Source organism: Lagenorhynchus albirostris, chromosome 10 (assembly GCF_949774975.1).
Source record: "Lagenorhynchus albirostris chromosome 10, mLagAlb1.1, whole genome shotgun sequence".
NCBI lineage: Eukaryota > Metazoa > Chordata > Mammalia > Artiodactyla > Delphinidae > Lagenorhynchus > Lagenorhynchus albirostris.
In genome coordinates, this window is record NC_083104.1 from 52010338 (window position 1) to 52036546 (window position 26209).

Here is a 26209-nt window from a genome sequence, read left to right on the forward strand (position 1 = left end):
TAGAGAAAGCCCACGTGCAGCAACAAAGGACCAACACAGCCAAAAATAAATAAATAAATAAATAAAATAAATTTATTTAAAAAAAAAAAAAAGACTCCGTGCTTCCACTGCAGGGGGCATGGGTTTAACCCCTGATCGGGGAACTAAGATCCCGTATGCTGCAGGGCACGGCCAAAAAAAAAAAAAGAACCCTCCCTAAGTGGGTAAGGGGACAGAATTTGTATTTGTTCATTCAGGGATTTGTGAAACTTGTATTAATATCTTGGCATATTTTTTTGTTGTTTGAGACAGTCTATCAGTGGCTACTGTGTAGGAGGATTAGGAATATACTTTTCACTATGAAGAGTTAATAGGCACTGGAGATGCAGCAGTTATCAAAACACAAAAATGCCTGTTCCTCTGGAGTTTTGGGGGGTAGGGAGTGACTAAGCAAAAAAAAGAAAAAGCCGTATTATATTAGTAAGTTCAATGGAGAAAAAACAAGAAGCAGTAGGGGTGTTGGGAGGTTGTGATTTTATTGATTGTTTGATTGAGGTTGTGATTTTAAATGAGGTGGTTAGGGACAACAGCCTACCTGAGGAAGTGATATTTGAGGGAAGTTATGAAGAAGCTTAGGTAACACATAGAAGAGTATGTTCTAAATAGAGGGAACAGTGGATAAGGGCCTTGATGTGGGACTCTTTTATTAATAATTATGTAAGTGAATGTTTGGGGGGAAAATGCAAGATAATGATATTAATACTTCTGTGCATATTGAAATGTGAGTTATTTATGGGACATCCAAATAATGATGACTAGTAAGTAGTTCAGGAGAGACTGAGGCTGGAAAGAAGTCTGTGAGTCACCAGATTATAGGTGGTATTGAAGTCTTGTGTGGAGATTCCCCTAGAATTATATGTAGAGCGAGAAGAATAGAGGTCTGAAGAAGGAACCCTGGGAGACACAAATGTTGGGGGTGGGGGTGGAAGCTTGCAAGGAAGACTTAGGACCAACCACCTAAAGGTAAGTGGTAGAACAGGAGGGGTGGCGCGACTGTAGCTGTGGCAAGGGAGGGTCTTCTCTGCCCTCTGTGTTTCCCTTAACCTCTCTGCCAGCTCCCAGCCAAATCAGCCTTTGAGTTCAGCTGTCGCACCACACCACTAATACTTTAGTTAAGGCCTACCTCATTTCTTGCTAGGACTCCAGTAATTGTCTATTATCTAGTCTCCTTACTCCCAAACCTACCCTTGTCAGTCACTCTTCCACACCTCTATGATAGCAATCTTCCTAAAATACCTAAATACTACCAGTGACTCTTCAGGATAAAGCCTAACCATCTCAGCCTGGCATAGGATGCCCTTTGTGATCTGGCATTCCCTTTTTATTCTCACTTTCTGGCTCCTTTTCCCCCTTACATTCTAAATTTCATGCATTCAAATTATTTGTCCCTTCTAGAAGGACACTTCTTTGTCTCCAGGCCTCTGTATATGCTTTCCTACTTCCTGGAATGACTAACTCTCTGTGGTTCATTAACACTACAAGATCTGGCTGAAGTGTTACTTTCTGTGCAAAGCCCTTTTTGACTTCCAAGCAAATCCAGGATCTTCCCTTTGGTCTGGTTTACCGCTTGTTGCACATCTCTAGTGCAGTCCTAATGACAGTATCTTGAAATTGTCTTCTGTTTGTTTTCCCTCTCCAATTTATGAGCTCCTAGGACAGCAACTTTGACCTGTGGGTCTTTGTATAATCCTAGCGCTTGGCTTACTGTAGTAAACGTCTAAGTGACATCTAAACGTCTGAGTTCTCAAAGTGTGGTCCTTGGACCAGCTGCATCAGCAACACCGGAAACTTGTTAGAAATGCAGATGCATGGGTCCCACCCCAGATTTACTGACTCTGAAAGCCAGGAGGTGAGGCCCAGCAGTGTGTTTTAACAAGCCCCCCAGGTTATCCTGATGCTTTTTTTTTTTTTTTTTGCGGTACGCGGACCTCTCACTGTTGTGGCCTCTCTCGTTGCGGAGCACAGGCTCCGGACACGCAGGCTCAGTGGCCATGGCTCACGGGCCCAGCTGCTCCGCCGCATGTGGGATCTTCCCAGACCGGGGCACGAAGCTGTGTCCCCTGCATCGGCAGGCGGACTCTCAACCACTGCACCACCAGGGAAGCCCTCCTGATGCATTTTTGAGAACCATTACTCCAGTGAAATGAATGATGGTCAGCATTCACTGGGGAGGAGTTTCCACCACGGTGAAAAGCCCGCGCACCGCATCAAAGAGTAGCCCCCACTTGCCACAACTAGAGAAAGCCCGTGCGCAGCAACGAAGACCCAACGCAGCCTAAATGAATAAATAAAATGAATTAAAAAAAAAGTATTTATGTATTTTATTTTTCACTGGTTAACCTTATGATGTCCATTTTAAGCATGATCATAATGGAACTCATGTCATTATCATAGATATTCCTGTTTTCAACCCAGTTTGTATTTTGATGGACCATTTTAATGGTTCACTGCAAAAATAGTACTGAAAAGTAAATACTCATTTAATGGCAAGTTCTTTATTGCTTAGTTAAGTCTATACTTATTGCTGTGAAATGTTGGAAATGGTTCAGAACCATTCTGACCAGTACAGTTTAAAATAGCACTGACTGCTCTGGGACACTTTCTTTTGAGTTTGGCATACCTATGTGGCCACTCTCTTCTCTGTTCCGTCTGCATCACTTGGCCTCAGCTTGGTACCAGAAGGTTGATAAACACCAATGCAGAGGTGGGTACTGCAATTTTCTGACAGCGTTTAGATATAAAGATAGTTATTCAGAAGATCCAGGACATATAGAATTTTTTAAGTGCTTAAACATGAACATGAAAATAACTTTTAAATTCTCAGAGAACTCATGAGTCTTCAGAAATAAGTCCTTAGATCCAAGAAATTCACCTTTATTAAGTAACAATAACAAAATATTGCCAATAATAAAATAAGTCCATGAAATAGTAACATGTAGTATTTAAATAAATTCACAATATAAAAGAAACTCACCAAAACATTGACTAGCTAGCCTAGTTTTAAACTTTTAAAATTTGTGCCAAGTTTAAATCACATGATTTCTTGCTATTAATATTTTTTAAGTCTACATTTTATTTTTGTCTATTCTACATTCTCTCTGCCCTTGTCTTTGCCCAACTCACTATCCCCAATCCTCACTCCTCTCCTTTGCGCATATTTCTTATGGCTTCATGGTTTTGGTGAGGCTACAGTCACAGTTCCCTGCCCAGGTCAGTTTTTATGTATTATCCTTCCTCCATGAGTGGCCCTTAGGTATGCACATAACCCCAGCTGGGCCAACTAAGAGTCTTTACCTGAGAGTCTTCAGACTGAAAACTGACAGAGAGTCTTTTGTTCCTTGTAGATTAAATGAGGATGGCATAAGAGTTGAGCCTCCTGAAAAATACCCATAGAGGAAGCCATCTGTAATAGGATAAAATGAGACTTAACAAGAGGAGCAGAGATACCAAGAGAGAGAGAATCCTGGAGGTGAAGTCTGCATCTTCACCTGTATAATTACCTAGTTATTTTCCAGCAAATTACCCTTTTGGTTGAAGCTCGTTCCAGTTGGGTTTTCTCTTGGCACACTAGAAAGCATTCTTTAATAATCCATATTATAATTTTAAAGATTTGTCCTTTTTTACAGGTGAAGATGGAGCTGGAAAAACAAGCTTAATAAGAAAAATTCAGGGAATAGAGGAGTACAAGAAAGGAAGAGGATTGGAATATTTGTACTTAAATGTTCATGATGAAGACAGGGATGGTGAGTGTCGTTTATTTGTAATGTAGGTTTACTGAAGTCTTTCCAAGTTGCACTGCTATCCATATTAATATTAGTCTTTGACTTTTCTTAGTGTGTCATTTTTTACTAGGAGACCTATTGTGTCATGCCAGTCAGTAAATAGTTATGTTAGGGCATACTTTTATTGGTTTGAGATTGGGATTCATATAGTGGTATTTTTAAACGTCTTAAGGTATTGGTGTGCAGACTTTAGCTTTCTTGCTAACCTTGAAGAATCTCAAATTTTCAGTTCATTTTCCCTCTGATAGTGAAATAATAGTATTCTATGATTGTTTTGCCCTCTTTTTACCATCGTCTCATTTTTCGACATGAAAGTGTCATTTACTCCCCAGCTTTTCTTATCTGATCAGCCATTTTTTTCTTCTATAGATCACTTGCCTTCTCATTTTCGTATATAATATCTTGAATATGCATGGCTCTATCTGCTGATGGTAAGAATAGAAACATGTTATTCAGTCTGTGGTTTGGGATTGAGAAATATGAAGTAGAGGATGCTGATTTTCTGTGTTGGCAGTTAAATCATTCTCTTGAGTATTCATTAGGACTTAATGAATTGGTAGATGTAACCCAAGTAGGTGAACCTTGCCAAAGGAGACATCTCCTGTGGAGATGCCTTAAAATACCAAGTTGTATTGTTAGTTGGATGATGAAATGACTTTATCCTGTTGCCTTGGTAACTTTCTTTTGTCTGTTGTAGATCAAACAAGATGTAATGTATGGATCTTGGATGGAGACCCGTATCACAAAGGCCTCCTTAAATTTTCACTGGATGCCATTTCTCTGAAGGACACTCTAGTTACGTTGGTTGTTGATATGTCAAAGCCTTGGACTGCTTTGGATTCTTTACAGAAATGGGCAAGTGTTGTTAGAGAACATATTGACAAATTGAAAATTCCTCCTGAAGAAATGAAAGAAATGGAACAAAAGTGTGAGTAGTCTAGAAAATAGATTTCAAAGACAAAATATCCTAGCTGACTATCAGAATTGTCAGGAACTTTTGACTTTGAATAAGGTTTAATGAAGGAAACTCAGAGTACTGCTTTTGAAATTCAGTTTGAATGATGTGCTGTTTTAATATAGTTTTACATTGGAAACATACACATAACGGCAGACTCTTTAGTAGAGGCGCCTTTTCTTCTTTGCCAAAAGCCCGTATGCGTTCATTTTGGAAAGCGGGTTTTCAGGATAAAATCTTTCTTCAGCTGCTCATTTTCAGTAGTCTCGTTTCTTGATAAGTAGAGCAATCTTTATTAACCTTGTCAAAATGAAGTATGTCCATAAAGATGTTGAGTAACAACATAAATATAAAGATGTTAAGCTGGTTTTATGATTTACAAAGTACATAATATATTTTGTACGTGCCCATGTAAGTTGGAAATTTTCATGGAAATTATGAAAATGATACGGGTCATTTCTAACAAGTTGTAAGCCACTTGTCACAGTTCTTAATTTCACTGAGAGCTCTTCATATGTCAGTGTTGCACTTTGCTTAAGAAAATATACAGATGGTATGCTGCTGTTCTTTGCTATTGTTAGCCGATAACTTTTAGGGGAAATTTGACAGCTTACTGGAATTTATATGCACGGAAACAGTAAAAACTTAAGAGACTGTATGTGCAAAATTATTGAAAAGGATGTCTAACTGCTTTTAATCTATACCTTTTTTTCCTTGTTGGCCATTACCTCTGGGGCTTTTCTCCCCCCTCTCAAAATTTATTCTATAGCAGTCAGTGGTTTTCAGCGTGTGGTCCTAAGACCAGCAGCATCAGTATCAGTACAGTTGAGAGCTTGTGAGAAATACACATTCTCAGGCCCTTTCCCAGACTGCTGAATCAGAAACTGCTGAAATCTGGTGCATGCTGTAACTTGAGAACCAATTAGATTTCAGCCTCTGATTTGAAGGGTAATAGCTACCAGAGCTGCTAAAGGTATACGCATGCCCCTCTGTTCCTGGTGGAATCATGCTCAACTGTTCAAGATTCCCTCCTCCTGACCCCATGTAAGTTCAGGACAGTTTTCCTTCTTTGTGGCTTTGTATAATATTCCCCCATATACTGTTTTAATCCTGTGCTGTGGATAATTTGTTTCCAAATTGGTTGTTTTGCCTTTAAACATGAAAATCAGTTGTATGGAAATCGCTGTGTGTGTGTATCTGTCACTGGTCCCTTAAGAATTCCTTGAAGAGTAATTACTAAATCAAAGTATACATTGTTAACGCTCTTGGTGTATTCACATTAACTTTTTTTTATTCAAACAGAAAATCACAAAAATTATAATCATCCTCATCAGTTCACTCAGTCCCATGTAATTAATTTTTTTTCATCTTGATCTTCTGTTAGCACTTTTATGAATCCATCAGTTTTCCATTAGAGTTCTGAAAATGCTCATTCATTCAGTTCAGCAGTATAGTCAGTTACCAGAAACCTGTATTGTCAGAGTCTTTTCCATGAATTCCTTGAAGATGAAACCCTTTTATAAGAACATTTTTGCAAAAGCATCAGAGTATACCCGGAACTCTCTGTAAATGACAAAAGACTTAAAAATGACCACGATTAAAGATTTGATGAGGGCTTCCCTGGTGGCGTAGTGGTTGAGAGTCCGCCTGCCGATGCAGGGGATGTGGGTTCGTGCCCCGGTCCGGGAAGATCCCACATGCCACAGGGCGGCTGGGCCCGTGAGCCATGGCCGCTAAGCCTGTGCATCTGGAGCCTGTGCTCCGCAACGGGAGAGGCCACAGCAGTGAGAGACCCGCGTACTGCCAAAAAAAAAAAAAAAGAAGGAGCAGTCATGAGGCTGACAATCCCCTAGACAACAAAACTCTGAAAGAGGCAGGCATCCTTGAGGCCCCAGCTCCTACTGGAGGATCCTTAAAAAGAAAAAAAAGAAAAAAAAAGATTTGATGAAAGTTCATAATAATGCAATTGACAAGGAAATTCAGTTATTTCTGAGATATACATTTTAAATAACTAGAATTATGACATAACATTATACCAGAACATATAAGATTTTTAGAAATTTCATGTAGTGTCTGAAACATTTATATTAACATATTTCCATACAAATAACCCAAAGAAAGTTTAGTGTTAGTTTTTTTGTTTGTTTTTGGTTTTTTATACTGCAGGTTCTTATTAGTCATCAATTTTATACACATCAGTGTATACATGTCAATCCCAATCGCCCAATTCAGCACACCACCATCCCCACCCACCGTGGTTTTCCCCCCTTGGTGTCCATACGTTTGTTCTCTACATCTGTGTCTCAACTTCTGCCCTGCAAACCAGTTCATCTGTACCGTCTTTCTAGGTTCCACATACATGCGTTAATATACGATATTTGTTTTTCTCTTTCTGACTTACTTCACTCTGTATGAGTCTCTAGATCCATCCACGTCTCAACAAATGACTCAATTTCGTTCTTTTTATGGCTGAGTAATATTCCATTGTATATATGTATCACATCTTCTTTATCCATTTGTCTGTCAGTGGGTATTTAGGTTGCTTCCATGACCTGGCTGTTGTAAATAGTGCTGCAATGAACATTGGGGTGCATGTGTCTTTTTGAATTATGGTTTTCTCTGGGTATATGCCCAGTAGTGGGATTGCTGGATCATATGGTAATTCTATTTTTAGTTTTTGTTTTTTTTTTGGCGGTACATGGGCCTCTCACTGTTGTGGCCTCTCCCGTTGCGGAGCACAGGCTCTGGATACGCAGGCTCAGCGGCCATGGCTCACGGGCCCAGCTGCTCCGCGGCCTGTGGGATCGTCCCGGACCGGGGCATGAACCCGTGTCCCCTGCATCGGCAGGGGAACTCTCAACCACTGCGCCACCAGGGAAGCCTTATTTTTAGTTTTTTAAGGAACCTCCATACTGTTCTCCATAGTGGCTGTATCAATTACATTCCCACCAACAGTGCAAGAGGGTTCCCTTTTCTCCACACCCTCTCCAGCATTTGTTGTTTGTAGATTTTCTGATGATGCCCATTCTAACTGGTGTGAGGTGATACCTCATTGTAGTTTTGATTTGCGTTTCTCTAATTATTAGTGATGTTGAGCAGCTTTTCATGTGTTTCTTAGCCATCTTTATGTCTTCTTAGGAGAAATGTCTATTTAGGTCTTCTGCCCATTTTTGGATTGGGTTGTTTGTTTCTTTAATATTGAGCTGCATGAGCTGTTTATATATTTTGGAGATTAATCCTTTGTCCGTGGATTTGTTGCGAATATTTTCTCCCATTCTGAGGGTTGTCTTTTCATCTTGTTTATGGTTTCCTTTGCTGTGCAAAAGCTTTGAAGTTTCATTAGGTCCCATTTGTTTATTTTTGTTTTTATTTCCATTTCTCTAGGAGGTGGATCAAAAAAGATCTTGCTGTGATTTTTGTCAAAGAGTGTTCTTCCTGTGTTTTCCTCTAAGAGTTTTATAGTGTCCGGTCTTACATTTAGGTCTCAAATCCATCTCTTGAGTTTATTTTTGTGTATGGTGTTAGGGAGTGTTCTAATTTCGTTCTTTTACATGTAGCTGTCCAGTTTTCCCAGCACCACTTATTGAAGAGACTGTCTTTTCTCCATTGTATATCTTTGCCTTCTTTGTCATAGATTAGTTGACCATAGGTGCGTGGGTTAATCTCTGGACTTTCTATCTTGTTTCATTGATCTGTGTTTCTGTTTTTGTGCCAGTACCATATTGTCTTGATTACTGTAGCTTTGTAGTATAGTCTGAAGTCAGGGAGTCTGATTCCTCCAGCTCTGTTTTTTTCCCTCAAGACTGCTTTGGCTATTCGGGGTCTTTTGTGTCTCCATACAAATTTTAAGATGATTTGTTCTAGTTCTGTAAAATATGCCATTGTTAATTTGATAGGGATTGCATTGAATCTGTAGATTGCTTTGGGTAGTATAGTCATTTTCACAATATTGATTCTTCCAATCCAAGAACATGGTATATCTCTCCAACTGTTGGTATCATCATTACTTTCTTTCATGAGTGTCTTATAGTTTTCTGCATACAGGTCTTTTGCTCCCCTAGGTAGGTTTATTGCTAGGTATTTTATTCTTTTTGTTGCAGTGGTAAATGGGAGTGTTCCCATAATTTCTCTTTCAGATTTTTCATCATTAGTGTATAGGAACGCAAGAGATTTCTGTTCATTAATTTTGTATTCTGCATCTTTACCAAATTCATTGATTACCTCTAGTAGTTTTCTGGTGGCATTTTTAGGATTCTCTATGTGTAGTATCATGTCATCTACAAACAGTGACAGTTTTCCTTCTTCCTTTCCAATTTATATTCCTTTTATTTCGTTTTCTTCTCTGATTGCCATGGCTAGGACTTCCAAAACTATGTTGAATAATAGTGGTGAGAGTGGACATCCTTGTCTCGTTCCTGATATTAGAGGAAATGCTTTCAGTTTTTCACTATTGAGAATGATGTTGGCTGTGGCTTTGTTGTATATGGCCTTTATTGTGTTGAGGTAGGTTCCCTCTATGCTCACTTCCTGCAGAGTTTTTATCATAAATGGGTGTTGAATTTTTTCAAAAGCTTTTTCTGCATCTGTTGAGATGATCATATGGTTTTTATTCTTCAGTTTGTTAATATGGTGTATCACATTGATTGATTTGCGTATATTGAAGAATCCTTGCATCCCTGGGATAAATCCCACTTGATCATGGTGTATGATCCTTTTAATGTGTTGTTGGATTCTGTTTGCTAGTATTTTGTGAAGGATTTTTGCCTCTATATTCATCAGTGATATTGGTCTGTGATTTTCTTTTCTTGTAGTATGTTTGTCTGGTTTTGGTATCAGGGTGATTGTGGCCTCAAAGAATGAGTTTGGGAGTGTTCCTTCCTCTGCAATTTTTTGGAAGAGTTTGAGAAGGACGGGTGTTAGCTCTTCTCTAAATGTTTGATAGAATTCACCTGTGAAGCCATCTGGTCCTGGACTTTTATTTTTTGGAAGATTTTTAATCACAGTTTCAATTTCATTCCTTGTGATTGCTCTGTCATATTTTCTGTTTCTTCCTGGTTCAGTCTTGGAAGGTTATACCTTTCTAAGAATTTGTCCATTTCTTCCAGGTTGTCCATTTTATTGGCATAGAGTTGCTTTTAGTAGTCTCTTAGGATGCTTTGTAGTTCTGCGGTGTCTGTTGTAACTTCTCCTTTTTCATTTCTAATTTTATTGATTTGAGTCCTCTCCCTCTTTTTCTTGATGAGTCTGGCTAATTGTTTATCAATTTTGTTTATCTTCTCAAAGAACCAGCTTTTAGTTTTGTTGATCTTTGCTATTGTTTTCTTTGTTTCTATTTCATTTATTTCTGCTCTGATCTTTATGATTTCTTTCCTTCTGCCAACTTTGGGTTTTGTTTATTCTTCTTTCTCTAGTTCCTTTAGGTGCAAGGTTAGATTGTTTATTTGAGATGTTTCTTGTTTCTTGAGGTAAGCTTGTATAGCTATAAACTTCCCTCTTAGAACTGCTTTTGCTGCATCCCATAGGTTTTGGATCATCGTGTTTTCAGTGTCATTTGTCTTTAGGTATTTTTTGATTTCCTCTTTGATTTCTTCAGTGATCTCTTGGTTCTTTAGTAACGTATTGTTTAGCCTCCATGTGTTTGTGTTGTTTACGTTTTTTTCCTTGTAATTCATTTCTCATCTCATAGCGTTGTGGTCAGAAAAGATGCTTGATATGATTTCAATTCTCTTAAATTTACTGAGGCTTGATTTGTGACCCAAGATGTGATCTATCCTGGAGAATGTTCCGTGCGCACTTGAGAAGAAAGTGTAATCTGCTGTTTTTGGATGGAATGTCCTATAAATGTCAATTAAATCTATCTGGTCTCTTGTGTCATTTAAAGCTTGTGTTTCCTTATTTATTTTCATTTTGGATGATCTGGTGTAAGTGAGGTGTTAAAGTCCCCCACTATTATTGTTCTACTGTCTATTTCCTCTTTTATAGCTGTTAGCAGTTGCCTTATGTATTGAGGTGCTCCTATGTTGGGTGCATATATATTTATAATTGTTATATCTTCTTCTTGGATTGATCCCTTGATCATTATGTAGTGTTCTTCCTTGTCTCTTGTAACATTCTTTATTTTAAAGTCTATTATATCTGATATGAGTGTTGCTAGTCCAGCTTTCTTTTGATTTCCATTTGCATGGAATATCTTTTGCCATCCCGTCACTTTCAGTCTGTATGTGTCCCTAGGTCTGAAGTGGGTCTCTTGTAGACAGCATATATATGGGTCTTGTTTTTGTATCCATTCAGCGAGCCTGTGTCTTTTGGTTGGGGCATTTAATCCATTCACGTTTAACATAGTTATCGATATGTATGTTCCTATGACCATTTTCTTAATTGTTTTGGGTTTGTTTTTGTAGATCCTTTTCTTCTCTTGTGTTTCCCACTTAGAGAAGTTCTTTTAGCATTTCTTGTAGAGCTGGTTTGGTGGTGCTGAATTCTCTTAGCTTTTGGTTGTCTGTAAAGCTTTTTGATTTCTCCATCAAATCTGAATGAGATCCTTGCCAGGTAGAGTAATCTTGGTTGTAGGTTCTTGCCTTTCATCACTTTAAGTATATCATGCCACTCCCTTCTGGCTTGTAGAGTTTCTGCTGAGAAATCAGCTGTTAACCTTATGGGAGTTCCCTTGTATGTTATTTTTCATTTTTCCCTTGCTGCTTTCAATAATTTTCTTTGTCTTTAATTTTTGCCAATTTGATTACTATGTGTCTCGGCATTTTTCTCCTTGGGTTTATCCTGTATGGGACTTGCTGTGCTTCCTGGACTTGGGTGGCTATTTCTTTTCCCATGTTAGGGAAGTTGTTGACTATAATCTCTTCAGATATTTTCTCTGCTCCTTTCTGTCTCTCTTCTCCTTCTGGGAACCCTATAATGCGAATGTTGTTGCGTTTAATGTTGTCCCAGAGGTCTCTTAGGCTGTCTTCATTTATTTTCATTCTTTTTCTTTATTCTGTTCCGCAGCAGTGAATTCCACTATTCTGTCTTCCAGGTCACTTATCCGTTCTTCTGCCTCAGTTATCCTGCTGTTGGTTCCTTCTAGTGTAGTTTTCATTTCAGTTATTGTATTGTTAAGCTCTGTTTGTTCTTTAATTCTTCTATATCTTTATTAAACATTTCTTGCATCTTCTCGATCTTTGCCTCCATTCTTTTTCCAAGTTCCTGGATCATCTTCACTATCATTATTCTGAATTCTTTTTCTGGAAGGTTGCCTATCTCCACTTCATTTAGTTGTTTTTCTGGGGTTTTATCTTGTTCCTTCATCTGGTACATAGCCCTCTGCCTTTTCATCTTGTCTATCTTTCTGTGAATGTGGTTTTTGTTCCACAGGCTGAAGGATTGTAGTTCTTCTTACTTCTGCTGTGTGCCCTCTGGTGGATGAGGCTATCTAAGAGGCTTGATGGGAGGGACTGGTGGTGGGTAGAGCTGACTCTTGCTCTGGTGGGCAGAGCTCAGTAAAACTTTAATCCACTTGAGTGTTGATAGGTCGGGCTGGGTTCCCTCCCTGTTGGTTGTTTGGCCCGAGGCAACCAAACACTGGAGCCTACCTGGGCTCTTTGGTGGGGCTAATGCCAGACTCTGGGAGGGCTCACGCCAAGGAGTACTTCCCAGAACTTCTGCTGCCAGTGTCCTTGTCCCCACAGTGAGCCACAGCCACCCTCCGCCTCTGCAGGAGACCCTCCAACACTAGCAGGTAGTTCTGGTTCAGTCTCCCCTGGGGTCACTGCTCCTTCCCCTGAGTCCTGATGCACACACTACTTTGTGTGTGCCCTCCAAGAGTGGAGTCTCTGTTTCCCCCAGTCCTTCGAAGTCCTGCCATCAATTCCCACTAGGCTTCAAAGTCTGATTCTCTAGGAATTCCTCCTCCCATTGCCGGACCCCCAGGTTGGGAAGCCTGATGTGGGGCTCAGAACCTTCACTCCAGTGGGTGGACTTCTGTGGTATAAGTGTTCTCCAGTCTGTGAGTCACCCACCCAGCAGTTATGGGGTTTGATTTTACTGTGATTGGGCCCCTCCTACTGTCTCATTGTGGCTTCTTCTTTGTCTTTGGATGTGGGGTATCTTTTTTGGTGAGTTCCAGTGCCTTCCTGTCGATGATTGTACAGCAGCTAGTCGTGATTCTGGTGTTCTTGCAAGAGGGAGTGAGAGCACATCCTTCTACTCTGCCATCTTGGTTCCTCCCCCACATTAACTTTTTTTAAGTGAAGGTTTTGACAATTTTGCAAACGATTTCTAAAAACTTACTAGTATTGATAATATCTCCCTAGTTTTTATGGGGGTTATAGGGTAAACATGGCTCAAGATTGCACCTAGGTAAAGAGGAGGAGACCTGAATAAAGGGTTTTGAGAAAGGAAGTTAATATTAGAAAGCCATCTGGAACTGTCTTTTAGGTTGTGGAAACCTCCCCCCCCCCCACGTATTTATTTTTTCTTCTATCCTTTCAGTGCTCTTTGTGAATTAGAGAGGGTAGAGGGACAGAGCTCAGTTGTGACTTGCCCACAGTAATTTGCACAGATTGAACCAGGCCTGCATTGAACTCCACTCTTTGGAGCCACTCAGTGTTTTATTCTGCCTCCTGATAATTAATGTGGGTCCAGAGTTTCTGTACTGTCTTTGAATTGGATTTCTCAAAACCTTTTTTTTCTTACACAAGACTAAGTGTGAACTCCAGTAACATATGTATTAAGACGGCAGAAAAGCTACCTGCTGAAATAAAAAGCCATTTCTAAACTATGTATTAAATTATTTACTTTGATTTTCAGTGATTAGAGACTTTCAAGAATATGTAGAGCCAGGAGAAGATTTCCCAGCTTCTCCTCAGAGAAGAACTACCGCATCACAGGAAGACAAAGACGACAGTGTGGTTTTACCTCTGGGTGCAGATACACTTACACAGAACTTGGGCATTCCAGTACTAGTAGTTTGCACAAAGGTTAGTTTGCTTCCTACAGATTCTACTACTGATACTAACCAAGGATGAACAACTGTTTTATTTTCTAGGCTCCTTTTGGAGTTGACACATTAGTTTTCCTAGGTAACTTTTCTTAATAAGTAGATATAATAGTTTAAAATATTGAATGATATTCACATGTTTGTTTTGTGAACTTAATCATAGTTTTCTTTGAAAGAAAATGTTACTTCAGATATTCTAAAATTTGTGATCAAATTTCATTTTCCTAATTCCAGTTAGACTTCAAATTGTATAGTCAGTTTAGTAGAGATAGTTACAAGTAAGATGAAAACTATCAACTTCATAAAATAAAATATTTTTCCACAGTAAGTTTTATATACTAATATCTTGATATTAGAAAATGTACTTAAAATAGACTTAATTTTAAAGATGTATCAATACTCATTATGTAAAGTTGATATGCAGTTATCAAAGGCCTTTATTTAAGAGATTCTGGTAGGATTACTATTATAAAAATTCTGTTAATTTAGTTCTGTCACTGTATATACTTTATAATACAATCAAATTTCCTTTAAAAAATAATTTAAAGTTCATCTTCTCCCCATTTGGTCCTAAGTAGTATGTCTTTACTGTGTAAGCCATGGAATAGTTAAGATAATTACAGAACATATAAACGCTTTTGAGATCTAAAATTATTATGTTTTTTGTAATGTAAAATTTTCACATCTGAGTGAAGGAGGGTGTGGAATTTGTTCACCTTTGGAATAAAAATATAAAAAATTTTAAATATAGCTTAAGTTTTACTTTAAACACTACAAAAATTATCAATAACAAAGGAATGTGGGGGGAGCATTTAAAATAATTAAGTCAAAGTCTATTGTCTGCTTTTCAAATGGTGATTCAGGTGTAGTTAATTGTTACTTATATCTTTTGCATAAAATTGTGCTTAAACTCTTACAATAGAATCCTTTTGTCTGTGGTTTGTTTGGGTTTTATTTTGTTTGGCAAAGAGCTGTTTATTGGCAGATATTTTCCTGTTTTTACACCACAACTTGCCTTATAAAAAGCCCTTTATTTTTCAAAGAAAAAATGTCAAGCTTTCAGGGGACCTGAATCAGTATCAGATGAGTCATAGATTCATAAAATTTTCAAGCCAAAAGAGATCATCTACAGTATTTCACAGAATCAAAGACACCGTCCGTTCTGCTTCAGTTTAAGAGCTTTTAAAGTGTGTGGGGGGATGGGGGAATGTGTGTCTCAGGATAGATGAAGAATGGTAGTTCAACTCAGTTTAAAGACGCTTGAAATTGAGACAGAGAGACTAGGTTTCTTGCCAGATCCTCATATTTCAGTTAAAAATGTTTTAAAAAGTTTACTAAACTATCATGCTTCACCAAAAATGTCATAAGTCAACAATATAATAATATAAGTATCTTTAATACTTTGAAATAATTACTCAGTGTTCTATAACATAGTATGCTATATCATGTTTATTTAAGGAGACTGTCCTATGTTATATATATGCATAACAAAAAATTACATATCAAAAAAAAAGACATCAGATTTGCCCCCAAACTAATATTAGGTATGATGGACATTGTTTATTTTTAAATTTCATAACCTTCAATTCACAAAAGTTTTGATGAAGTTATTTGGATATCATGATGTTTGAACATGCCTTAATTTTTTTCCTAACATTTTTTTTGTAGCAAGCAGAATTCAGAATTGTTTCATTGATTGTACAGGTGACATTTCAGAAATAGCCTGTAATTCTCCTTTTTTGCTGTTGGTGAAATTGAAGTGAGAGTGAATAAAAGCACCAGAAAAGAAATAAAGGTCAATTAAGAGCTATCAAATAAGCAGAGGAACAAAGGGGAAATAGTGAGAGGTGCAGACTCCCTGGATATACAGAGTGTTTTATAGAACTAGAATAGATTTTAGATCTTAAAAACTTTGTTCTAGGACATAAGTCGTTGAGTTAGCAAGTATGACCGCCCATTATAAGCTTATCCTGTTATTCTTCATTCCTTTATGTACTAAAACTTTCTCTTTGGTGTTCTCATCGCATTCAATATATCATAGAAATCAGAGCTTTTTAAAGAAATAAAAGTATTCATTAGTCTTACGACTCCAACTAAAAGTCTCTAGACATATAGGAGTAATTAATATTCTAGGTTCTACTGATGAGTTGCTGTATCAGAGTGGTAGTTTTGTGATATTCCCTCACCCAACATTGAACTGTTTAAATCATTATATTATTATTTAAAGTTAATATTGTTTTTTAAATTATTTTAACCCATTAGTGTGATGCCATTAGTGTGTTGGAGAAAGAACATGACTACAGAGATGAGCATTTCGATTTTATTCAGTCTCATATCCGGAAGTTTTGTTTACAGTGTATCCTTTTAATACATTGATTGGCGCAGTGTTCCTTAGCTGTTTGCTTGTTTGTTTGTTTAAGTAAAGGAATAAATCGATGACTTCAGAAATTCCATAAACTTATTTCCTCCTGCCTCTGGTTGGAAATTTCAATTCCCAAATCATTTATATCTAGGTATTTTGAGATATAAAAGCATGTATTGAAATATGTAACTTTGATTTGCTGTTTTTAAACTACTGTGATTAAGAAAAATAATGATCAGACTTATGTAGAAAATTCTAATGAGTTGGCATTGAAAACATTCTCGCAGAAAACTGGTATTCATTTCTTGGGGGTGGGTGGTAGGGAAAGATCAATATTTGGGTTTGTGTGTTCTTGTTTTTAATTTGTTTACTGTTATCTCCACTATAGTCTAATGCAATGGTTTTTAAATCTGGCTGTGCCCATCTAAGACTTACTGAATTGGAACATTCCAAGGGGAGGCTGGAGAATCTATGCTGAACTTTAAAAAAGCTTTCTGGGTAATTCTGATGATCACAAGGTTAAAAAACCTAGCATAAGGAATCTTGTGTAGTCTAGGTTGCAAGGATTATATGAGCCAGTGAATAACATTTACAACTAAACAAAGGATAAAATGAGTGAATGCTTTTAAGAGAATTTCGTGTTGAAAACTTCAGACAGCTTGAGAGCACCAAAGAGAGGTGTTCTCACTTGCCCCCTTGGATCAGATGTTTTGCAGTTGCATTCACCAATCAAAGCTTTTGGGTCTGAAAAGTGAAGAAATGATAGATAGTAGGAGTAGACAGGAATAAGTAATGTACACATGTTTATAGTATCTGTAGTTTTTCATCGTCATTAATGGACGTTTAATTTAAGGACCACTTGGCAAGAGCCTCGTTGAATAATGAATAAGATCACTTGACACTGGGAGTTTCCCTTTTCCCTTTTTCCTTCAGTACTTTGTCCTCCATGGCACTTTCTCTTCTCATGTCACATAATGGTTAGTTGGATTGAATTAAAGGGCATTTGTCTGCAAAAGAAAACAAAAAGAAGTAATTGAAGTAGGTGGTGATAGCCTTTTTTGTTATCTTTGCAGATTAGAAAATTTGAGAACAAACAGTCTCTTTAAACATTTATTTAAAGCTACACTTGGAAATGTACATATAGAGATGTAATCAGGAAGGAGACTGTCCACTACAATAATTACAGACCTTTAGTAGAGCTGGTTGATTTTAAAAGAATACAAAACAAGAAATCACTTCAAGATAGTGAGAGGGGGGCTGCCCTGGTGGCGCAGTGGTTAAGAATCCGCCTGCCAATGCAGGGGACATGGGTTCAAGCCCTGCCAGTAAGATCCCACATGCTGTGGAGCAACTAAGTCCATGCGCCACAACTACTGAGCCTGCACTCTAGAGCCTGTGAGCCACAACTACTGAAGCCCATGCGCATAGAGCCCATGTTCTGCAACAAGAGAGGCCACTGCAGTGAGAAGCCTGTGCACTGCAATGAAGAGTAGCCCCCAGCTCACCACAACTAGAGAAAGCCTGTATGCAACAACAAAGACCCAACACAGCCAAAAATAAATAAATAAGTTAAAAAAAAAAAAAAGATAGTGAGAGGGGTGTGTGTGTGTGTGTGTGTGTGTGTGTGTGTGTGTCAGTGAGGACAACAATTCAAAATCATCTGTATTTTAAAAATTAAAAAATTTTAATTGCATTGTAAAATTTCCAGCTGTGTAAATCTTCCAAATTATAAATTGGCTCTTGTGAGAAAGATCATTCATGAAAAGTTCACACAATTAAGCATTTACTTAAGATTATGATGTTTGTTTTTACCAAATTAAGTATTACGACAAGTAGTATTTAGCCAATACCATTTTAAGGTTCATAAGCCTTGGTTTGTGTCCTAGAAAATACGAGTATCCTAATTCAGAAGTTAGACTATTCTCATCATTTCCTCTTGGCCTGAGTCACCATCTCTCTTGAGACCCAATGGCTAGTGCTAGCATTTTGGTCATGAAGTCTACTTTTGCCTTGGATTGTTCCTGAAAGCTTCCTGATGGTTCTTGATGGTTCATCTTCTCTGTTCAGTGGATCTCCTGAGCTTTCTCCCCAAAGTCCTAATTCCTTGACTAGTAAAAACTATAAGAGACACTAGTGCAAACCACTTTTGTTGAAAAGGCAAAACAGTTTTTGATAAATAATATCCCTCCTTCATGAAGTTTAGGAAGGTTAAAGACAAAAATACATTGCCTCTTCATATGCTTTAAATGTAGAGGTAGTAGTGGTGTCAGTTATTAAATTTACCTTTACTTTCTTAGCTAATGAGATTTTTGCCCTCTAAGTTAAATCAATTATGTAGAGATAGTTTTATTTGCATCTTAGCCTGTATATAAGTATTTTATAGTTTTGAAAGCCTTGATTACCATGTAATTATACCTTTGGAAATTATTTTTGAAACCAATATGTATAAATGCTAAGCTGAGAACACAAAATTTTATGGTACCTGTTGATGGAGTTTGTCCAAAAATTTCTTTAACGGTGTTCATTCAGATGGTGCAGCACTTATTTACACTTCAGTAAAAGAAAACAAAAATATAGATTTAGTATATAAATACATTGTTCAGAAACTCTATGGATTTCCCTATAAGATTCCTGCTATTGTTGTGGAAAAAGATGCAGTATTTATGTAAGTATACTCTTAAATGTATTGTTTTATCATGTGTTGTTGCTTCAGTTCGATGGTGTATCATCATCATCATCTCATTTTCATTTGAAGTGAGACCAGTAGACTTTTCCATGATGAGTAGGTGAGAATCTGTTCCTAGATTGTTTTATTTATAACCTGCCTTGATTTATTTATCTTTGCCTTTTAGTTTTACTGCTGGCCTGAACCCTTTTGAAAGGCTTGCTATTATAACTAAACTATCTATTGGGTGCATATATCAATGTATCTACTCACTAATTGGTTATGATACATAAAGGACCCAATGTATAATCTAGACATGCTTTGAAAAGTTATCTGAATAAATTGGGAGGTAAAAATAATTACCACCTTCTCCCCAAGAAACCTGTAATGACAGTTTTAAAATCAGGAAGATTGATAATAATTTTAAGTAGAAATTAGTAAACTTGAGTATTATAATAAAACTGATTAATTTTCCATAATTTGTCAAATTTAACTTCATAAAAATATTCCCCTTAATATGATCATGGATTGAATGAAAGAATGACTATATAAACGCTTGAGAATTTGTCATGTGCATTTCTTTCTAGTCCAGCAGGGTGGGATAATGATAAGAAGATAGGAATATTACATGAAAATTTTCAAATGTTAAAAGCAGAAGATAATTTTGAAGACATCATAACTAAACCACCTGTCCGAAAGGTAACAGTTTTAGTATATAGTCTTAATATTTAGGCTTTTAAACTGAGAGGGAAGTCCATAATTTTAAGATTGTAGGTAGAAAGGTAAGGGGGTCCTTTTCTATCAAGTTGTGTACTTTACAACCTAGAGCTCAACCAAAAGCCGAGAATACCTTGTTAGAATAATTGTATTGGCTTCTGTCTGTCTAGGCAGATCTTGCATCTTCATGGTCATTAGTTATTCATACTAGCCCACAGCTGTCCAGGGGCTGCCAGGTTCCTAGATTTAATTTTAGTCTTTACTGTTACATGTCATTCTTATAACTATTAAATCTCGTTTCAGAAGGTATTCTTCTTTTATATATCTTGATTTTGCTAAGCAGTATATGGTGTTTTATGGTTAGATAGTATAGATGCTTATGAAAAGTTGTATAAAAATGAGTGTTTGCATGTAGTACTTCTCACTGGCTAATTTGAACGTGTTTCGGGAAAAAGTAATTTTGATTTAACATATAATAATAAAGTTCTTAATTAAGAACCCAAATATTTACATTAAGTAGTTAGAAATAAGAAAAGTAATGTCAAATGAAAAATCAGTTGCTGTGTTACTTGGTTTGGATGTCTGTTAAAAGAAATGCACACATCAAAAAAAAAACCCAATTTTTCCCATTCTCTCTTTTACCAGCAAAATTGTGCTCTAAGTTGTCTTTTATTCATTTTGCAAATATTTATTGAGCCGCTGTTTAGGCACTAGGTGCTGAATAGGAGGGTGATGCAGTAGTGAATCAGTATATATGCCACCTCTCAAGTGGTGATCAGTGCTATGGAAATGAAGCCGAGTGAGGGAAGGGTGAGTGAGAGGACCGAGGTGGGGAGGGCTGCAGTTTTAGAAATGATGAGGGCATGTCTCTGATGAGAGGGGAGAATGTTGAAGGCACAGGGAGCAGGAAGTGCACATGCCCTGAGGCAGGAGTGTGTGAGGGGGCCAGAGAGGCTGGAAAAGAGCCCCAGAGGGCCAGAGTGGTAGGAGAGAAAGGCCTCATCATTAGGCCGCAGTCAGGACTTTGGATTTCATGCTGAGTGGGATGGAAAGTGATGGGGGTGGGGGGGCGAGTTTGAGCACAGGAGTGATATAATCTGACCTAACCTTTCAAAGGATCGCTCTGGCTACTGGGTGGAAAATAGACTATGGCATGCCTTGTACAGAAATAGGAGGAGCAGGAGACATTTGCAACTCCTTTTTTTTTCTTATTATTCAGCCGGTAGAAGAGGCATTATGTTTTTATTTCAGGGAAACCAGGGACAAGTTGATTTTCACTCAGCTCGGATATTATTGGCCCTTTTAAAACACCTAACTGTTGCTTAGCAGATTTTATAAGCATGACTGATATGCCTGTGGCTCTCAGGTTGTGCTGTCTAATACAGTAGCTACTAGTCACATACAGCTTTTAAATATAAATTAAGTAAAACTAAATAAAATTAAAAATTCAGTTTCTCAGTTACAGTAGCCACATTGCAGCTGCTCAGTAGCTACAGGCTAACGTATTGCACAGCACAGATATAGGATATTTATATTATTGCAGATAGGTATCGGACAACTCTGCTGTAGGGCCTTGGGGAGGGCAGCTCACCCATGTAAATATGGTTTAGGTAATGTTCATATTCTTGGTGTTTTTTTAAAAAATTATTCTAATCTAGAGAGTAAGTTGTGAATGACATTAACATAATATATGAGACCTGCTCATCTATGCGTTGCTCATTTCAGTTTGTGCATGAGAAGGAAATTGTGGCAGAAGATGACCAAGTGTTTCTTATGAAGCTACAGGTATGAAATTACATCAGAAACAGACTTAGTATGATTAATGGTTAAATTATTCTTGTACATATTTTCTTTAAAAATACAGCAATACATGCCTGAATATCTAACCTAGAGTTTTTGTGTGTTTTTCAGTCCCTTTTAGCAAAGCAACCACCAACTGCAGCTGGAAGGCCTGTGGTCAGTATTACAGATTTTGACAAAATTATTAAAATGCAGTGCATATTGTTTTAGTTCTTTTTTTCTTAATTATATACCTGTCTCAAATGGGTATGCTTTGATATAAACTTGAATTAAGGATTCTCCTGGAATTTGTGAGATTTTAAAAGATAAAACTTCACTCCCTTTTAGAATATTGAAATCATAAATATCTATTTTGCAACATTTGTCCCACATGAGTTACTGTGCCAAACCATTTATATGTGCTATTTTATAAATCCTCACAACAGCCAGATGAGGCAGGTCCCCCATTTTGCTGGTGGGGAAATGGAGGCTTTGGAGGACATCATGGCTTGCCTGAGGTTTTACAGCTAGTGGGATGGGATGCAAGTCCAGATTGGAGTCCAGATCTGACTCCCAAGCTTATACTCATAACCACACCTCATATTCAATATGTTCTTCTTTTTCCGTTGAAGGGAAAGTTAGTATTCTAAAATGCAGTGGGTCTCTGGTATTCTAGTAATGAGGGCACAATTGCTAAACACTTCTGCCCAGGGCTTGCAGCGTAAAGGGACCAGTAGAAGATATGGGGGACAGTTGCAAAGTAGTTTCTTTTTGTGATAATTTCTGTGAAGTTGAAAGTTTCAGGGTTCTGTAATTATGGCTTTCCTATTTTTACTTAGGATGCCTCGCCAAGAGTCCCAGGAGGCTCCCCTCGAACACCAAATAGATCTGTGTCGTCCAATGTTGCCAGTGTGTCACCCATCCCTGCTGGGTCAAAAAAAATTGATCCAAACATGAAAGGTACATTTCTCTCTTTCTTAGAGAAAGCAACACAATACATTTAACAATAGAAATCTACCTAGAGTCATTCCACATTTTGCTTTAGCTATTTTCATTTTTATTCAATAGCTTCTAATCTTTGTGTCTGTCAATACAATCTCATAGTTAATCAGACTGTGAACCATTTTACGGTGTAGTCTTAACATATCATCTCTGCTGTGAGCTTTATGAAAGCTTTGTGTTATATTTAATCATTCTGCTATGGTAGGTCATTGAAGAAGTTCATGTTTTTCCTATAATGGGTTATCTGCAGTTAACATAAAGGAAAAAACTATATTATAGTTATTTCTATAGGAATAATTGCCATAAGTGGGATTAGTAGGTGAGAGTTTGTACCTTTTTATGCCTTTTGGTGATGTTTCTCAAATGGATTTTTCAATTTACATGTCATCAACATTGAGTGTTGCAGTTTGCCCACAACCTAATCAGCATTCTCTAAGTACTAACTAATAAGAGCTTTCCCCCCTAGTATTTCCTTTCTGTTTGTATTTTTCTTCTGTGAATTGTTTATTGCTATCCTTTGCCCATTAATATCTTAGAACTCCTACTGGTTTTCATATAGCATTGGGTAACTTTTTGTAATACTTGAAGCAAATATTTCTCAACAGTTATATTTTTGAAGAACGCCTTTCAAAAGAGAGATATATTTGCATCTAACAATCTGTTTTAAATGCCTTTTGCCTTTTAAAAATAACTCTAATTTTTTAATAATTATCTTACGCTCTTAACACTCATATTTTGTTTTATATATGAGTAGGTTAGAGAAGTTACCCAGCCTCAAAAGATTAAACTTGAATTTGGAACATTTTCTGTGTATAATTCTACAATAATAATTTATAGAAAAGTTGAATGCTTTGAGTACAAGTTTTTTATCTTAACCTTTTTTTTTTTGTAGCTGGAGCTACAAGTGAAGGTGTCCTGGCAAATTTCTTCAATAGTTTGCTGAGTAAAAAGACTGGTTCCCCAGGAGGCCCTGGTGTTGGTGGTGGTAGCCCTGGAGGTGGGGCTGGAGGTGGAAGCAGTGGTTTACCACCATCTGCCAAAAAGTCAGGTATAGTTACCTGGAGCTTTTTTTTTTTAAACAGCTTTATTGAGATATAATTTACATACCATGAACTTTGCTCATTTAAAGTGTACAATCAAAGTTTTAGTATATTTACAGACATACGTAAACCATTACCATAATCTAATTTTAGAACATTTTCTTCTCACTAAAAAGAAACATCCAACCTATTAGCAGTTATCCTTGCCTAACGTCCAGCCTATTAGCAGTTATTCTTCCCTCCCCTGAAGTCCTCCTAGGCAACAAACAATGTTTTCTGTCTCTTTGTATTTGCCTATCTGGAGAGTTCATATAAATGGAGTCATATAGTATATGCCTTCTTTAAAATAATGTTTCCGAGGTTCATCCATGTTGTAGCATATGTATCAATATTTTGTTTTTTTTACTGCTGAAAAAATTCCATTGTATAGATATGCATACATACTTTATTTATCCATTTATCAGTTGATGGACATATGCTTTCATTTCTCCTGGATATATATCTAGGAGTGGAATTGCTGGGTCATGTGGTAACTCTATGTTTAAATTTTTAAAGAACTGCCAAAGTGTTTTCCAAAATGCTATACCATTCTACATTCCCACCAGCAGTTTATGAGGGCCCCAGTTTTTCTCCATCCCTTCCAACAGTTGTTATTGTTCATCTTTGTGTTTTAGTTGTTTTGTTTTTTTTTGGTTTTGCTTAACCAAGTGAAAAATGTCTCTGTGTGTGTGTGTGTGTGTGTGTGTGTGTGTGTGTTTTAATTGAAATATAATTGATTTACAATATATTAGTTTCAGGTGTACAACATAGTGATTTGATATTTTTATACATTATAAAATGATCACCACTTGTCCATCTTTTTGGTTAGAGCCATCATTTTGGCTGTGAAGTTGTATCTCATTGTGGTTTTGATTTGCATTTCCCTGATAGTTAATTATGTTGAGAATCTTTTCATGTGTTTAATAACCATTTGTATATCTTCTTTGGTGAAATGTCTATTCAAATCCTTTGCCCATTTTAAAATCGGGTTATTTCTCTTATTGTTGAGTTCTAAGTGTTTTTTATATATTCTCTTTACTAGACCCTTATCAGATATAGAATTTGCAAATGTTTTCTCCCCCTGTGTTGGTTATCCCTTCACTTTCTTGAGTGTCCTATGAAGCACAAAAGTTTTGAATTTTGATGAAGTCTTTTCCTTTTGTTGTTTTTATAATTGCTCTTCAAGCAGACTTTTTAACCCATTCTCCTTTTTTAATCACACCTTCTTGCCACCTTTTTCACAAGTACCTGCAGCTACCATTTTTGAACATTTTACAGGTTTCTGGGTATAAATTGAATTATTTTCTGACTTCTCACACTCTCAGTATTGAAGATTACCTTTCTCAGTACTGCTGATTTAATTACCACTCACTCATCTTTCCAAATTCCGAAATTTTGTTGCTATTTTTCTCTTTTACTGTTCTTATTCTACGCCTTTAAAAAAGTATACCTTTATGAGATTAAATGGTAGGTGCTAGTTTTACTTCTATTTGATAACAGACCCCACAATTTAAAATGAGGGAATTTAGGGGCTTCCCTGGCGGTCCAGTGGTTAAGACTGTGCTTCCACTGCAGGGGGTGCAGGTTCGCTCCCTAGGCAGGGAACTAAGATCCTGCATGTTGCGTGGTGAGACCAAAAAAGAAAAAAAAAAAAGGGAATTTATTTTTAAATTAAGGATGTTTATATAACTGTGTTTTAGATAAAGTTAATGAAACTGTTGGCAGTTGTTAAATGAAGACACATTGGTGTTAAGGATATTTTGACTTATGTCTAAATCTTGGTTTCTTTTCCTTTAAATAGGCCAGAAGCCTGTCCTATCAGATGTTCACGCGGAACTAGACAGAATTGCACGAAAACCAGTTACAGCTTCTCCTGCAACACCCGCATCTCCTACGGAAGGAGAAGCTTCTTGAAGATACCAAATAAAGCCATTTATTCAGTTTTCTGGGATAATGTAAACTTGCCTCTGCCTTCTCCTTCAAAAGTGGAATTAGGGAGCTGGAGTGCTTTTTCAGATGGACTAATAAATTCATGTCTTTTTTGTGTATGTGGTTGCCCATTTTATAAAAGGGAAGTATACAGAAGAAAAATTATCCTACACTATGTAGGATTGCTATTTGCATTGCCACTTGGCGTAAGGAAGTAATTTTGGATTTTGAAAAACTCAAATTTATAGATCTGAAATACAGCCATGTGATCATATTCTAAAGGCTACTTAAAACATATAGGAGGGTTTGAGAAGGGCAGAAAATTATATGCTTTGGGCATTTGACTTACTTGGAAGGAAGTCCAAGCTTATTTTAGTTAAGACTATTAAAAAATCATTAAAAAAAATTATGTGTTAGTTTTGCTGGAAAAGAAGATTTTCCACACCAACGTAAATATACCACCACACATGGAATATGCTGAGAAAATGATCAGATAGCATTTCATACACTAGTCATTGTCTCAATCCATGATCCTGTATGTTGTCATCAAAATATGATTTAGATATTGGTCAAGATTTGTTTCTTTAACTGAGAAGAAAAGAAAGCACACTGCCTAAATGTGTAAAAGAAAAATGCAGAGGTTGTTAAAATGTAAAGAGGTAACAGTCTTTGGATTTGTCTATATATATATATATCTACATATATATATATCTATATCTATATATCTATATATATATTGATATATATATATATGGCTTTGCCTTAATATACCCCTTTTTTGTTTGTGACTTTCAGCTATAATCAGTTAATAAAGTATTTATTCTCTGCATTCAGGTTCAAATAACTTGTTGCATTCTCTTATATTTAAATTTGTATTTATCATGTAATGAATAAGATTTGTTAGTATT

General features: G+C 36.9%; 1 protein-coding gene across 2 annotated transcripts in view; it reads left to right on the plus strand.

Moving 5' to 3' along the window:
• Positions 1-25420, plus strand: part of DYNC1LI1 (dynein cytoplasmic 1 light intermediate chain 1) — a 44721-nt gene extending 19301 nt beyond the window's left edge. Inside the window, exons 3-13 of one of the 2 annotated variants that reach the window (XM_060162460.1) lie at positions 3666-3782; positions 4519-4749; positions 13579-13748; positions 16031-16124; positions 18660-18795; positions 19383-19494; positions 21238-21297; positions 21424-21468; positions 22131-22251; positions 23186-23341; positions 25174-25420. In XM_060162460.1, the coding sequence (XP_060018443.1) occupies positions 3666-3782; positions 4519-4749; positions 13579-13748; positions 16031-16124; positions 18660-18795; positions 19383-19494; positions 21238-21297; positions 21424-21468; positions 22131-22251; positions 23186-23341; positions 25174-25286 (1355 nt within the window). In that variant the 3' untranslated portion in view covers positions 25287-25420. The remainder of the gene's footprint in view (positions 1-3665; positions 3783-4518; positions 4750-13578; positions 13749-16030; positions 16125-18659; positions 18796-19382; positions 19495-21237; positions 21298-21423; positions 21469-22130; positions 22252-23185; positions 23342-25173) is intronic. The other variant, XM_060162461.1, reaches the window with a different exon arrangement.
• Positions 25421-26209: the final 789 nt, after the last annotated feature.